The sequence below is a fragment of the Oncorhynchus masou genome, chromosome 27, assembly GCF_036934945.1.
Source record: "Oncorhynchus masou masou isolate Uvic2021 chromosome 27, UVic_Omas_1.1, whole genome shotgun sequence".
Classification (NCBI taxonomy): domain Eukaryota; kingdom Metazoa; phylum Chordata; class Actinopteri; order Salmoniformes; family Salmonidae; genus Oncorhynchus; species Oncorhynchus masou.
In genome coordinates, this window is record NC_088238.1 from 64,887,858 (window position 1) to 64,905,346 (window position 17,489).

At 40.4% G+C, this 17,489-nt stretch overlaps 1 protein-coding gene across 6 annotated transcripts in view; it reads right to left on the bottom strand.

Moving 5' to 3' along the window:
• Positions 1 to 100: 100 nt before the first annotated feature.
• tfr2 (transferrin receptor 2) overlaps positions 101 to 17,489 on the bottom strand; it is a 113,278-nt gene continuing 95,889 nt past the window's right edge. For all 6 annotated transcript variants that reach the window (XM_064940872.1, XM_064940873.1, XM_064940874.1 and 3 more), the window contains 2 exons: positions 5,593 to 5,737; positions 101 to 3,692 (listed from right to left, as the gene is read on the bottom strand). In XM_064940872.1, coding sequence (XP_064796944.1) covers positions 3,454 to 3,692; positions 5,593 to 5,737 — 384 coding nt within the window. In that variant the 3' untranslated portion in view covers positions 101 to 3,453. The remainder of the gene's footprint in view (positions 3,693 to 5,592; positions 5,738 to 17,489) is intronic.

Below are 17,489 nucleotides of genomic sequence, written 5' to 3' on the forward strand. Positions count from 1 at the left end.
CTAGACTGGTCTAGAGCCCTATAGTATACTAGACTGGTCTAGAGCCCTATAGTATACTAGACTGGTCTAGAGCCCTATAGTATACTAGACTGGACTAGAGCCCTATAGTATACTAGACTGGACTAGAGCCCTATAGTATACTAGACTGGTCTAGAGCCCTATAGTATACTAGACTAGAGCCCTATAGTACACTGGTCTAGAGCCCTATAGTATACTAGACTAGAGCCCTATGTAGTACACTAGACTGGACTAGAGCCCTATAGTATACTAGACTGGAATAGAGCCCTATAGTATACTAGACTGGAATAGTGCCCTATAGTATACTAGACTGGAATAGAGCACTATAGTATACTAGACTGGACTAGAGCCCTATAGTATACTAGACTGGTCTAGAGCCCTATAGTATACTAGACTGGACTACAGCCCTATAGTATACTAGACTGGTCTAGAGCCCTATAGTATACTAGACTTGAGCCCTATGTAGTACACTAGACTGGAATAGAGCCCTATAGTATACTGGTCTAGAGCCCTATAGTACACTAGACTGGTCTAGAGCCCTATGTAGTATACTAGACTGGACTAGAGCCCTATAGTATACTAGACTGGAATAGAGCCCTATAGTATACTAGACTGGACTAGAGCCCTATAGTATACTAGACTGGTCTAGAGCCCTATAGTATACTAGACTGGAATAGAGCACTATAGTATACTAGACTGGTCTAGAGCCCTATAGTATACTAGACTTGAGCCCTATGTAGTACACTAGACTGGAATAGAGCCCTATAGTATACTGGTCTAGAGCCCTATAGTACACTAGACTGGTCTAGAGCCCTATGTAGTATACTAGACTGGTCTAGAGCCCTATAGTATACTGGTCTAGAGCCCTATAGTATACTAGACTAGAGCCCTATGTAGTACACTAGACTGGACTAGAGCCCTATAGTATACTAGACTGGAATAGAGCCCTATAGTATACTAGACTGGACTAGAGCCCTATAGTATACTAGACTGGTCTAGAGCCCTATAGTATACTAGACTGGAATAGAGCACTATAGTATACTAGACTGGTCTAGAGCCCTATAGTATACTAGACTTGAGCCCTATGTAGTACACTAGAATGGAATAGAGCCCTATAGTATACTGGTCTAGAGCCCTATAGTACACTAGACTGGTCTAGAGCCCTATGTAGTATACTAGACTGGTCTAGAGCCCTATAGTATACTGGTCTAGAGCCCTATAGTATACTATACTAGAGCCCTATGTAGTACACTAGACTGGACTAGAGCCCTATAGTATACTAGACTGGAATAGAGCCCTATAGTATACTAGACTGGACTAGAGCCCTATAGTATACTAGACTAGAGCCCTATGTAGTACACTAGACTGGACTAGAGCCCTATAGTATACTAGACTGGAATAGAGCCCTATAGTATACTAGACTGGACTAGAGCCCTATAGTATACTAGACTGGTCTAGAGCCCTATAGTATACTAGACTGGAGCCCTATGCAGTACACTAGACTGGAATAGAGCCCTATAGTATACTGGTTTAGAGCCGTATAGTACACTAGACTGGTCTAGAGCTCTATGTAGTATACTAGACTGGAATAGAGCCCTATAGTATACTGGTCTAGAGCCCTATGTAGTACACTAGACTGGTCTAGAGCCCTATAGTATACTAGACTAGAGCCCTATGTAGTATACTAGACTGATCTAGAGCCCTATAGTAAACTCGACTAGAGCCCTATTTAGTATACTAAACTGGACTAGAGCCCTATAGTATACTAGACTGGACTAGAGCCCTATAGTATACTAGACTAGAGCCCTATGTAGTACACTAGACTGGAAAAGAGCCCTATAGTATACTGGTCTAGAGCCCTATATAGTACACTAGACTGGACTAGAGCCCTATAGTATACTAGACTAGAGCCCTATGCAGTAGACTGGAATAGAGCCCTATGCAGTAGACTGGAATAGAGCCCTATGCAGTAGACTGGAATAGAACCCTATGCAGTAGACTGGAATAGAGCCCTATAGTATACTAGACTAGAGCCCTATGCAGTAGACTGGATTCGAGCCCTATGCAGTAGACTGGAATAGAGCCCTATGCAGTAGACTGGAATAGAGCCCTATGCAGTAGACTGGAATAGAGCCCTATGCAGTAGACTGGAATAGAGCCCTATGCAGTAGACTGGACTAGAGCCCTATAGTATACTAGACTAGAGCCCAATGCAGTAGACTAGACTAGAGCCCTATAGTATACTAGACTAGAGCCATATGCAGTACTGGAATAGAGCCCTATATTATACTAGACTAGAGCCCTATGTAGTACACTAGACTGGAATAGAGCACTATGCAGTAGACTGGAATAGAGCCCTATAGTATACTAGATTAGAGCCCTATGCAGTAGACTGGAATAGAGCCCTATGCAGTAGACTGGAATAGAGCCCTATGCAGTAGACTGGAATAGAGCCCTATAGTATACTAGACTAGAGCCCTATGTAGTACACGAGACTGGAATAGAGCCCTATAGTATACTAGATTAGAGCCCTATGCAGTAGACTTGACTATAGCCCTATGCAGTAGACTTGACTATAGCCCTATGCAGTAGACTGGACTAGAGCCCTATGCAGTAGACTGGACTAGAGCCCTATGCAGTAGACTTGACTATAGCCCTATGCAGTAGACTTGACTATAGCCCTATGCAGTAGACTGGACTATAGCCCTATGCAGTAGACTGGACTAGAGCCCTATGCAGTAGACTGGACTATAGCCCTATGCAGTAGACTGGACTATAGCCCTATGCAGTAGACTGGACTAGAGCCCTATGCAGTAGACTGGAATAGAGCCCTATGCAGTAGACTGGAATAGAGCCCTATGCAGTAGACTGGACTAGAGCCCTATGCAGTAGACTGGACTAGAGCCCTATGCAGTAGACTGGACTATGCAGTAAACTACATAATGAACAGTGTGCCATTTGAGACTCATCTTCAGATTAATTAGACACACCCCCTCAGAGAAGAGAGAGAGGTGTCTGTCTGCCTACACCAGAAATACTGACAGGACAGAGAGGTGTCTGTCTGCCTACACCAGAAATACTGTCAGGACAGAGAGGTGTCTGTCTGCCTACACCAGAAATACTGTCAGGACAGAGAGGTGTCTGTCTGCCTACACCAGAAATACTGTCAGGACAGAGAGTTGTCTGTCTGCCTACACCAGAAATACTGACAGGACAGAGAGGTGTCTGTCTGCCTACACCAGAAATACTGTCAGGACAGAGAGTTGTCTGTCTGCCTACACCAGAAATACTGACAGGACAGAGAGGTGTCTGTCTGCCTACACCAGAAATACTGTCAGGACAGAGAGGTGAGATAGAGTGTGTATAGTGTGTGTGTGTGTAATGTGAGTGTGTATAGTGTGTGTGTGTGTGTATGCATCTCTACATGTGTTTATGTTAGAAGACATTGTCTATGTTCCAAATGTCTCCACTCAGAGCGTTGGCGGCTCCCTGCAATGTCCAGGTGAACAGGGCTAGTTGCCGTCGGAAAAGGGCCTCGTTGAAGCGCCTGGGGTCGGAGGTCAGTAGAGAAAGGTGTTCGGTGAGAGCACTCAGAGTGTGTTCCCCCCGACCGTGCATAACGTGACGGAACGGAGTCTCAACCACAGACACGTACTGGGACAGGAAGTAATACTCTACCTGTAGAAACACGGAACACACATTACATCCTGTATATATACACACACATTATATATATATATATATTATATAGAAACACACATTATATATATATATATATATTATATAGAAACACACATTATATATATATATATATATTATATAGAAACACACATTATATATATATATATATATTATATAGAAACACACATTATATATATATATATATATATATATTATATAGAAACACACATTATATATATATATATATTATATAGAAACACACATTATATATATATATATATATTGTAAAGAAACACATATTATATATATATATATATATTATATAGAAACACACATTATATATATATATATATATATATATATATATATATTATATAGAAACACACATTTTATATATATATATATATATATTGTAAAGAAACACATATTATATATATATATATTATATAGAAACACACATTATATATATATATATATATATATATATATATATATATATTATATAGAAACACACATTATATATATATATATATTATATAGAAACACACATTATATATATATCTATATCTATATATATATCTATATCTATATCTATATATATATATATATATATATATATATTATATAAAAACACACATTGTCTGAGGAAGTCATTGAGATACACACTACCATTCAAAAGTTTGGGGTCACTTAGAAATATCCTTGTTTTTTAAAAGAAAAAAAAAAAAAAATTGTCCATTAAAATAACATCAAATTGATCAGAAATACAGTGTAGACATTGTTAATGTTGTAAATGACTATTGTAGCTGGAAAAGGTAGATTTTTAATGGAATATCTACATAGGCGTACAGAGGCCCATTATCAGCAACCATCACTCCTGTGTTCCAATGACACGATGTGTTAGCTAATCCAAGTTTATCATTTTAAAAGGCTAATTGATCATTTGAGAACCCTTCTGCAGTTATGTTAGCACAGCTGGAAACGGCTGTCCTGATTAAATAAGGGATAAAACTGGCCTTCTTTAGACTAGTTGAGTATCTGGAGAATCAGCATTTGTGGGTTCGATTACAGGCTCAAAATGGCCAGAAAGAAAGACATTTCTTCTGAAACTCATCAGTCTATTCTTGTTCTGAGAAATGAAAGCTATTCCATGAGAGAAATTGCCAAGAAACTGCTCTGCTAACATAATTGCAAAAGGGTTTTCTAATGATCATTTAGCCTTTTAAAATAATAAACTTGGATTAGCTAACCCAACGTGACATTGTATGCCTATATGAACACACACACATTACATATATACAAACACACAATATATATATATATATATATACATAAATACATATATATATACACACACACACACATATACACACACATATATATACATACATATATATATATACATATATATATATATACACATACATACACATAACCATTATCTATCTATATATATATAAATCCTCACACACACACATTACATATATACAGTAGCAGTCAAAAGTTAGGACATCTACTCATTCGAGGGCTTTTCATTATTTCTACTATTTTCTACATTGTATAATAATAGTGAAGACATCAAAACGATGGCACATATGGAATGATGTAGTAACTGAAAAAGTGTTAAGCATATTTGAGATTCTTCAAAGTAGCCACCCTTTGCCTTGATGACAATTTTGCACACTTGGCACTTTGGCATTCTCTCAACCAGCTTCATGAGGAATGGTGTCCTACAGTCTTGAAGGAGTTCCCACATATGCTGAGCACTTGTTGGCTGCTTTTCCTTCACTCTGCGGTACAACTCATCCCAAACCATCTCAATTGTATAAAATAAAGAAAAACCCTTAAATGAGTAGGTATGTCCAAACAGAGACAAACACAGCTATCCCCTACCTACCCTCATCATGCGTGTGTTGTAGATACGTGTCATAGTCTCGTCCTGTACATCAGAGTTCAGTATGGCCTCCTGCAGGGTCTCAGCTGCTCTGCTGTAGTCTCCTCGAGCACTGAACACCCACCGAGGAGAGAGACCACGAGCCTGGAGGGAGAGGGTGAAGTGTTAGACTAATAGCCCTCCTTAGTCATCCTGCTTGGGGAGTGTCCCTCGGCGGGGGAGTGTCCCTCGGCTGGGGAGTGTCCCTCGGTGGGGGAGTGTCCCTCGGTGGGGGAGTGTCCTTCGGTGGGGGAGAGTGCCTCGGCGGGGGAGTGTCCCTCCAAAACAGAGCAACGAGTGTAGGGACAGATAAATAACCCCATGGAATGAGACATCACTAGTGTAGTTAGAGACAGATTAATAACCCTATGGAATGGGACATCACTAGTGTAGAGACAGATTAATAACCCTATGGAATGGGACATCACTAGTGTAGAGACAGATTAATAACCCTATGGAATGGGACATCACTAGTGTTGTTAGAGATAAATAACCCTATGGAATGGGACATCACTAGTGTAGAGACAGATAAATAACCCTGTGGAATGAGACATCACTAGTGTAGAGTCAGATTAATAACCCCATGGAATGAGACATCACTAGTGTAGTTAGAGACAGATTAAAAACCCTATGGAATGGGACATCACTAGAGTAGAGTCAGGTAAATAACCCTATGGAATGGGACATCACTAGTGTTGTTAGAGATAAATAACCCTATGGAATGGGACATCACCAGTGTAGAGACAGATAAATAACCCTATGGAAAGGGACATCACTAGTGTAGTTAGAGATAAATAACCCTATGGAATGGGACATCACTAGTGTTGTTAGAGATAAATAACCCTATGGAATGGGACATCACTAGTGTAGAGACAGATAAATAACCCTATGGAATGGGACATCACTGGTGTAGTTAGAGATAAATAACCCTATGGAATGGGACATCACTAGTGTAGAGACAGATAAATAACCCTATGGAATGGGACATCACTAGTGTAGTTAGAGATAAATAACCCTATGGAATGGGACATCACTAGTGTAGAGACAGATAAATAACCCTGTGGAATGAGACATCACTAGTGTAGAGGCAGATAAATAACCCTATGGAATGGGACATCACTAGTGTAGAGACAGATAAATAACCCTGTGGAATGGGACATCACTAGTGTAGAGACAGATTAATAACCCCATGGAATGAGACATCACTAGTGTAGTCAGAGACAGATTAAAAACCCTATGAAATGGGACATGCCTAGAGTAGAGTCAGATAAATAACCCTATGGAATGGGACACCACTAGTGTAGAGACAGATTAAAAACCCTATGGAATGGGAAATCACTAGTGTAGAGACAGATAAATAACCCTATGGAATGGGACATCACTAGCGTAGTTAGAGATAAATAACCCTAAGGAATGGGACATCACTAGTGTAGTTAGAGATAAATAACCCTAAGGAATGGGACATCACTAGTGTAGGGACAGATAAATAACCCTATGGAATGGGACATCACTAGTGTAGTTGGAGATAAATAACCCTATGGAATGGGACATCACTAGTGTAGAGACAGATTAATAACCCTATGGAATGGGACATCACAAGTGTAGAGTCAGATAAATAACCCTATGGAATGGGACATCACTAGTGTAGAGACAGATAAATAACACTATGGAAAGGGACATCACTAGTGTAGTTAGAGATAAATAACCCTATGGAATAGGACATCACTAGTTTAGAGACAGATAAATAACCCTATGGAATGGGACATCACTAGTGTAGAGACAGATTAATAACCCTATGGAATGGGACATCACTAGTGTAGAGACAGATAAATAACCCTACGGAATGGGACATCACTAGTGTAGTTAGAGATAAATAACCCTATGGAATGGGACATCACTAGTGTAGTTAGAGATAAATAACCCTATGGAATGGGACATCACTAGTGTAGAGTCAGATAAATAACCCTATGGAATGGGACATCACTAGTGTAGTTAGAGACAGAAAAATAACCCTATGGAATGGGACATCACTAGTGTAGAGTCAGATAAATATCCCTATGGAATGGGACATCACTAGTGTAGTTAGAGACAGATACATAACCCTATGGAATGGGACATCACTAGTGTAGTGACAGATTAATAACCCTTTGGAATGGGACATCACTAGTGTTGTTAGAGATAAATAACACTATGGAATGGGACATCACTAGTGTCGGGACAGATTATTAACCCTATGGAATGGGACATCAACAGTGTAGAGACAGATAAATAACCCTATGGAATAGGACATCACTAGTGTTGGGACAGATTAATAACCCTATGGAATGGGACATTACTAGTGTAGTTAGAGATAAATAACCCTATGGAATGGGACATCACTAGTGTAGGGACAGATAAATAAGCCTATGGAATGGGACATCACTAGTGTAGTTAGAGATATAGGTTTCTATGGAATGGGAAACCACTTGTGTTGGGACAGATAAATAACCCTATGGAATGGGACATCACTAGTGTAGGGACAGATTAATAACCCTATGGAATGGGACATCACTGGTGTTGGGACAGATTAATAACCCTATGGAATGGGACATCACTGGTGTTGGGACAGATTAATAACCCTATGGAATGGGACATCACTAGTGTAGGGACAGATTAATAACCCTATGGAATGAGACATCACTGGTGTTGGGACAGATAAATAACCCTATGGAATGGGACATCACTAGTGTAGGGACAGATTAATAACCCTATGGAATGGGACATCACTAGCGTAGGGACAGATTAATAACCCTATGGAATGGGACATCACTGGTGTTGGGACAGATTAATAACCCTATGGAATGGGACATCACTGGTGTTGGGACAGATTGATAACCCTATGGAATGGGACATCACTAGTGTAGAGACAGATAAATAACCCTATGGAATGGGACATCACTAGTGTAGGGACAGATTAATAACCCTATGGAATGGGACATCACTGGTGTTGGGACAGATAAATAACCCTATGGAATGGGACATCACTAGTGTAGTTAGAGATATAGGTTTCTATGGAATGGGACACCACTCGTGTTGGGACAGATAAATAACCCTATGGAATGGGACATCACTAGTGTAGGGACAGATTAATAACCCTATGGAATGTGACATCACTGGTGTTGGGACAGATTAATAACCCTATTGAATGGGACATCACTGGTGTTGGGACAGATTAATAACCCTATGGAATGGGACATCACTAGTGTAGAGACAGATAAATAACCCTATGGAATGGGACATCACTAGTGTAGGGACAGATTAATAACCCTATGGAATGGGACATCACTGGTGTTGGGACAGATAAATAACCCTATGGAATGGGACATCACTAGGGTAAGGACAGATTAATAACCCTATGGAATGGGACATCACTAGTGTAGTTAGAGACAGATAAATAACCCTATAGAATGGGACATCACTAGTGTAGTGACAGATTAATAACCCTTTGGAATGGGACATCACTAGTGTTGTTAGAGATAAATAACCCTATGGAATGGGACATCACTAGTGTCGGGACAGATTATTAACCCTATGGAATGGGACATCACCAGTGTAGAGACAGATAAATAACCCTATGGAATGGGACATCACCAGTGTAGAGACAGATAAATAACCCTATGGAATGGGACATCACTAGTGTAGTTAGAGATATAGGTTTCTATGGAATGGGACACCACTCGTGTTGGGACAGATAAATAACCCTATGGAATGGGACATCACTAGTGTAGAGACAGATAAATAACCCTATGGAAAGGGACATCACTAGTGTAGTTAGAGATAAATAACCCTATTGAATGGGACATCACTAGTGTTGTTAGAGATAAATAACCCTATGGAATGGGACATCACTAGTGTAGAGACAGATAAATAACCCTATGGAATGGGACATCACTAGTGTTGTTAGAGATAAATAACCCTATGGAATGGGACATCACTAGTGTAGAGACAGATAAATAACCCTATGGAATGGGACATCACTAGTGTAGTTAGAGATAAATAACCCTATGGAATGGGACATCACTAGTGTAGAGACAGATAAATAACCCTGTGGAATGAGACATCACTAGTGTAGAGGCAGATTAATAACCCTATGGAATGGGACATCACTAGTGTAGTTAGAGATAAATAACCCTATGGAATGGGACATCACTAGTGTAGAGACAGATAAATAACCCTATGGAATGGGACATCACTAGTGTTGTTAGAGATAAATAACCCTATGGAATGGGACATCACTAGTGTTGTTAGAGATAAATAACCCTATGGAATGGGACATCACTAGTTTAGAGACAGATAAATAACCCTATGGAATGGGACGTCACTAGTGTAGTTAGAGATAAATAACCCTATGGAATGGGACATCACTAGTGTAGAGACAGATAAATAACCCTGTGGAATGAGACATCACTAGTTTAGAGGCAGATTAATAACCCTATGGAATGGGACATCATTAGTGTAGTTAGAGATAAATAACCCTATGGAATGGGACATCACTAGTGTAGAGACAGATAAATAACCCTGTGGAATGAGACATCACTAGTGTAGAGGCAGATTAATAACCCTATGGAATGGGACATCACTAGTGTAGGGACAGATTAATAACCCTATGGAATGGGACATCACTGGTGTTGGGACAGATTAATAACCCTATGGAATGGGACATCACTGGTGTTGGGACAGATTAATAACCCTATGGAATGGGACATCACTAGTGTAGAGACAGATAAATAACCCTATGGAATGGGACATCACTAGTGTAGGGACAGATTAATAACCCTATGGAATGGGACATCACTGGTGTTGGGACAGATAAATAACCCTATGGAATGGGACATCACTAGTGTAGTTAGAGATATAGGTTTCTATGGAATGGGACACCACTCGTGTTGGGACAGATAAATAACCCTATGGAATGGGACATCACTAGTGTAGATGCAGATTAATAACCCTATGGAATGGGACATCACTAGTGTAGTTAGAGATAAATAACCCTATGGAATGGGACATCACTAGTGTAGAGACAGATAAATAACCCTGTGGAATGAGACATCACTAGTGTAGAGGCAGATTAATAACCCTATGGGATGGGACATCACTAGTGTAGTTAGAGATAAATAACCCTATGGAATGGGACATCACTAGTGTAGGGACAGATTAATAACCCTATGGAATGGGACATCACTGGTGTTGGGACAGATTAATAACCCTATGGAATGGGACATCACTAGTGTTGGGACAGATTATTAACCCTATGGAATGGGACACCACTAGTGTTGGGACAGATTAATAACCCTATGGAATGGGACATCACTCGTGTTGGTACAGATTCATAACTTTATGGATTGGGACATCACTAGTGTAGGGACAGATAAATATCCCCATGGAATGGGACATCACTGGTGTAGGGACATTTTAATAACCCTATGGAATGGGACATCGCTGGTGTTGCGACAGATTAATAACCCTATGGAATGGGACATCACTAGTGTAGAGACAGATTAATAACCCCATGGAATGGGACATCACTGGTGTAGGGACAGATAAATAACCCTGTGGAATGAGACATCACTAGTGTAGAGGCAGATTAATAACCCTATGGAATGGGACATCACTAGTGTAGTTAGAGATAAATAACCCTATGGAATGGGACATCACTAGTGTAGAGACAGATAAATAACCCTATGGAATGGGACATCACTAGTGTTGTTAGAGATAAATAACCCTATGGAATGGGACATCACTAGTGTTGTTAGAGATAAATAACCCTATGGAATGGGACATCACTAGTGTAGAGACAGATAAATAACCCTATGGAATGGGACGTCACTAGTGTAGTTAGAGATAAATAACCCTATGGAATGGGACATCACTAGTGTAGAGACAGATAAATAACCCTGTGGAATGAGACATCACTAGTTTAGAGGCAGATTAATAACCCTATGGAATGGGACATCATTAGTGTAGTTAGAGATAAATAACCCTATGGAATGGGACATCACTAGTGTAGAGACAGATAAATAACCCTGTGGAATGAGACATCACTAGTGTAGAGGCAGATTAATAACCCTATGGAATGGGACATCACTAGTGTAGGGACAGATTAATAACCCTATGGAATGGGACATCACTGGTGTTGGGACAGATTAATAACCCTATGGAATGGGACATCACTGGTGTTGGGACAGATTAATAACCCTATGGAATGGGACATCACTAGTGTAGAGACAGATAAATAACCCTATGGAATGGGACATCACTAGTGTAGGGACAGATTAATAACCCTATGGAATGGGACATCACTGGTGTTGGGACAGATAAATAACCCTATGGAATGGGACATCACTAGTGTAGTTAGAGATATAGGTTTCTATGGAATGGGACACCACTCGTGTTGGGACAGATAAATAACCCTATGGAATGGGACATCACTAGTGTAGATGCAGATTAATAACCCTATGGAATGGGACATCACTAGTGTAGTTAGAGATAAATAACCCTATGGAATGGGACATCACTAGTGTAGAGACAGATAAATAACCCTGTGGAATGAGACATCACTAGTGTAGAGGCAGATTAATAACCCTATGGGATGGGACATCACTAGTGTAGTTAGAGATAAATAACCCTATGGAATGGGACATCACTAGTGTAGGGACAGATTAATAACCCTATGGAATGGGACATCACTGGTGTTGGGACAGATTAATAACCCTATGGAATGGGACATCACTAGTGTTGGGACAGATTATTAACCCTATGGAATGGGACACCACTAGTGTTGGGACAGATTAATAACCCTATGGAATGGGACATCACTCGTGTTGGTACAGATTCATAACTTTATGGATTGGGACATCACTAGTGTAGGGACAGATAAATATCCCCATGGAATGGGACATCACTGGTGTAGGGACATTTTAATAACCCTATGGAATGGGACATCGCTGGTGTTGCGACAGATTAATAACCCTATGGAATGGGACATCACTAGTGTAGAGACAGATTAATAACCCCATGGAATGGGACATCACTGGTGTAGGGACAGATTAATAACCCTATGGAATGGGACATCGCTGGTGTTGGGACAGATTAATAACCCTATGTAATGGGACATCACTAGTGTAGAGACAGATTAATAACCCTATGTAATGGGACATCACTAGTGTAGAGACAGATTAATAACCCTATGGAATTTGACATCACTAGTGTAGAAACAGATTAATAACCCTATAGAATGGGACATCACTAGTGTAGAGACAGATTAATAACCCTATGGAATGGGACAACTCTAGTGTAGAGACAGATTAATAACACTATGGAATGGGACATTGCTGGTGTTGGGACAGATTAATAACCCTATGGAATGGGACATCACTGGTGTTGGGACAGATTAATAACCCTATGGAATGGGACATCACTGGTGTTGGGACAGATTAATAACCCTATGGAATGGGACATCACTGGTGTTGGGACAGATTAATAACCCTATGGAATGGGACATCACTGGTGTTGGGACAGATTAATAACCCTATGGATTGGGACATCACTAGTGTAGAGACAGATTAATAACCCTATGGAATGGGACATCTCTAGTGTAGAGACAGATTAATAACCCTATGGAATGGGACATCACTAGTGTTGGGACAGATTAATAACCCTATGGAATGGGACATCACTAGTGTAGGGACAGATTAATAACCCTATGGAATGGGACATTGCTGGTGTTGGGACAGATTAATAACCCTATGGGATGGGACATCACAGGTGTTGGGACAGATTGATAACCCTATGGAATGGGACATCACCGGTGTTGGGACAGATAAATAACCCTATGGAATGGGACATCACTAGTGTAGAGACAGATTAATAACCCTATGGAATGGGACATCACTAGTGTTGGGACAGATTAATAACCCTATGTAATTGGACACCGCTAGTGTTGCGACAGATTAATAACCCTATGGAATGGGACATCACTAGTGTTGGGACAGATTAATAACCCTATGGAATGGGACACCACTAGTGTTGAGACAGATTAATAACCCTATGGAATGGGACATCGCTTGTGTTGGGACAGATTAATAACCCTATGGAATGGGACATCACTCGTGTTGGGACAGATTCATAACTTTATGGATTGGGACATCACTAGTGTAGGGACAGATAAATATCCCCATTGAATGGGACATCACTGGTGTAGGGACAGATTAATAACCCTATGGAATGGGACATCGCTGGTGTTGGGACAGATTAATAACCCTATGGAATGGGACATCACTAGTGTAGAGACAGATTAATAACCCTATGGAATGGGACATCACTAGTGTAGAGACAGATTAATAACCTTATGAAATAGGACATCACTAGTGTAGAGACAGATTAATAACCCTATGGAATGGGACATCACTAGTGTAGAGACAGATTAATAACCCTATGGAATTTGACATCACTAGTGTAGAGACAGATTAATAACCCTATGGAATGGGACATCGCTGGTGTTGGGACAGATTAATAACCCTATGGAATGGGACATCACTAGTGTAGAGACAGATTAATAACCCTATGGAATGGGACATCAGTAGTGTAGGGACAGATTAATAACCCTATGGAATGGGAAATTGCTGGTGTTGGGACAGATTAATAACCCTATGGAATGGGACATCACTGGTGTTGGGACAGATTAATAACCCTATGGAATGGGACATCACTCGTGTTGGGACAGATTCATAACTTTATGGATTGGGACATCACTAGTGTAGGGACAGATAAATATCCCCATGGAATGGGACATCACTGGTGTAGGGACATTTTAATAACCCTATGGAATGGGACATCGCTGGTGTTGGGACAGATTAATAACCCTATGGAATGGGACATCACTAGTGTAGAGACAGATTAATAACCCTATGGAATGGGACATCACTAGTGTAGAGACAGATTAATAACCCTATGGAATGGGACATCACTAGTGTTGGGACAGATTAATAACCCTATGGAATGGGACACCACTAGTGTTGGGACAGATTAATAACCCTATGGAATGGGACATCACTAGTGTTGGGACAGATTAATAACCCTATGTAATGGGACATCGCTGGTGTTGGGACAGATTAATAACCCTATGGAATGGGACATCACTCGTGTTGGGAAAGATTCATAACTTTATGGATTGGGACATCACTAGTGTAGGGACAGATAAATATCCCCATGGAATGGGACATCACTGGTGTAGGGACAGATTAATAACCCTATGGAATGGGACATCGCTGGTGTTGGGACAGATTAATAACCCTATGTAATGGGACATCACTAGTGTAGAGACAGATTAATAACCCTATGGAATGGGACATCACTAGTGTAGAGACAGATTAATAACCCTATGGAATTTGACATCACTAGTGTAGAAACAGATTAATAACCCTATAGAATGGGACATCACTAGTGTAGAGACAGATTAATAACCCTATGGAATGGGACATCTCTAGTGTAGAGACAGATTAATAACAATATGGAATGGGACATCACTAGTGTAGGGACAGATTAATAACCCTATGGAATGTGACATTGCTGGTGTTGGGACAGATTAATAACCCTATGGAATGGGACATCACTGGTGTTGGGACAGATTAATAACCCTATGGAATGGGACATCACTGGTGTTGGGACAGATTAATAACCCTATGGAATGGGACATCACTAGTGTAGAGACAGATAAATAACCCTATGGAATGGTACATCACTAGTGTTGTTAGAGATAAATAACCCTATGGAATGGGACATCACTAGTGTAGAGACAGATAAATAACCCTATGGAATGGGACATCACTAGTGTAGTTAGAGATAAATAACCCTATGGAATGGGACATCACTAGTGTAGAGACAGATAAATAACCCTGTTGAATGAGACATCACTAGTGTAGAGGCAGATTAATAACCTATGGAATGGACATCACTAGTGTAGTTAGAGATAAATAACCCTATGGAATGGGACATCACTAGTGTAGAGACAGATAAATAACCCTATGGAATTGGACATCACTAGTGTTGTTAGAGATAAATAACCCTATGGAATGGGACATCACTAGTGTTGTTAGAGATAAATAACCCTATGGAATGGGACATCACTAGTGTAGAGACAGATAAATAACCCTATGGAATGGGACGTCACTAGTGTAGTTAGAGATAAATAACACTATGGAATGGGACATCACTAGTGTAGAGACAGATAAATAACCCTGTGGAATGAGACATCACTAGTGTAGAGGCAGATTAATAACCCTATGGAATGGGACATCACTAGTGTAGTTAGAGATAAATAACCCTATGGAATGGGACATCAGTAGTGTAGAGACAGATAAATAACCCTGTGGAATGAGACATCACTAGTGTAGAGGCAGATTAATAACCCTACGGAATGGGACATCACTAGTGTAGGGACAGATTAATAACCCTATGGAATGGGACATCACTGGTGTTGGGACAGATTAATAACCCTATGGTATGGGACATCACTGGTGTTGGGACAGATTAATAACCTCATGGAATGGGACATCACTAGTGTAGAGACAGATAAATAACCCTATGGAATGGGACATCACTAGTGTAGAGACAGATAAATAACCCTATGGAATGGGACATCACTAGTGTAGGGACAATTTAATAACCCTATGGAATGGGACATCACTGGTGTTGGGACAGATAAATAACCCTATGGAATGGGACATCACTAGTGTAGTTAGAGATATAGGTTTCTATGGAATGGGACACCACTCATGTTGGGACAGATAAATAACCCTATGGAATGGGACATCACTACTGTAGAGGCAGATTAATAACCCTATGGAATGGGACATCACTAGTGTAGTTAGAGATAAATAACCCTATGGAATGGGAAATCACTAGTGTAGAGACAGATAAATAACCCTGTGGAATGAGACATCACTAGTGTAGAGGCAGATTAATAACCCTATGGGATGGGACATCACTAGTGTAGTTAGAGATAAATAACCCTATGGAATGGGACATCACTAGTGTAGGGACAGATTAATAACCCTATGGAATGGGACATCACTGGTGTTGGGACAAATTAATAACCCTATGGAATGGGACATCACTGGTGTTGGGACAGATTAATCACCCTATGGAATGGGACATCACTAGTGTAGAGACAGATAAATAACCCTATGGAATGGGACATCACTAGTGTAGGGACAGATTAATAACCCTATGGAATGGGACATCACTGGTGTTGGGACAGATAAATAACCCTATGGAATGGGACATCACTAGTGTAGTTAGAGATATAGGTTTCTATGGAATGGGACACCACTCGTGTTGCGACAGATTAATAACCCTATGGAATGGGACATCACTAGTGTTGGGACAGATTAATAACCCTATGGAATGGGACACCACTAGTGTTGGGACAGATTAATAACCCTATGGAATGGGACACCACTAGTGTTGGGACAGATTAATAACCCTATGGAATGGGACATCGCTGGTGTTGGGACAGATTAATAACCCTATGGAATGGGACATCACTCGTGTTGGGACAGATTCATAACTTTATGGATTGGGACATCACTAGTGTAGGGACAGATAAATATCCCCATGGAATGGGACATCACTGGTGTAGGGACATTTTAATAACCCTATGGAATGGGACATCGCTGGTGTTGGGACAGATTAATAACCCTATGGAATGGGACATCACTAGTGTAGAGACAGATTAATAACCCTATGGAATGGGACATCACTAGTGTAGAGACAGATTAATAACCCTATGGAATGGGACATCACTAGTGTTGGGACAGAT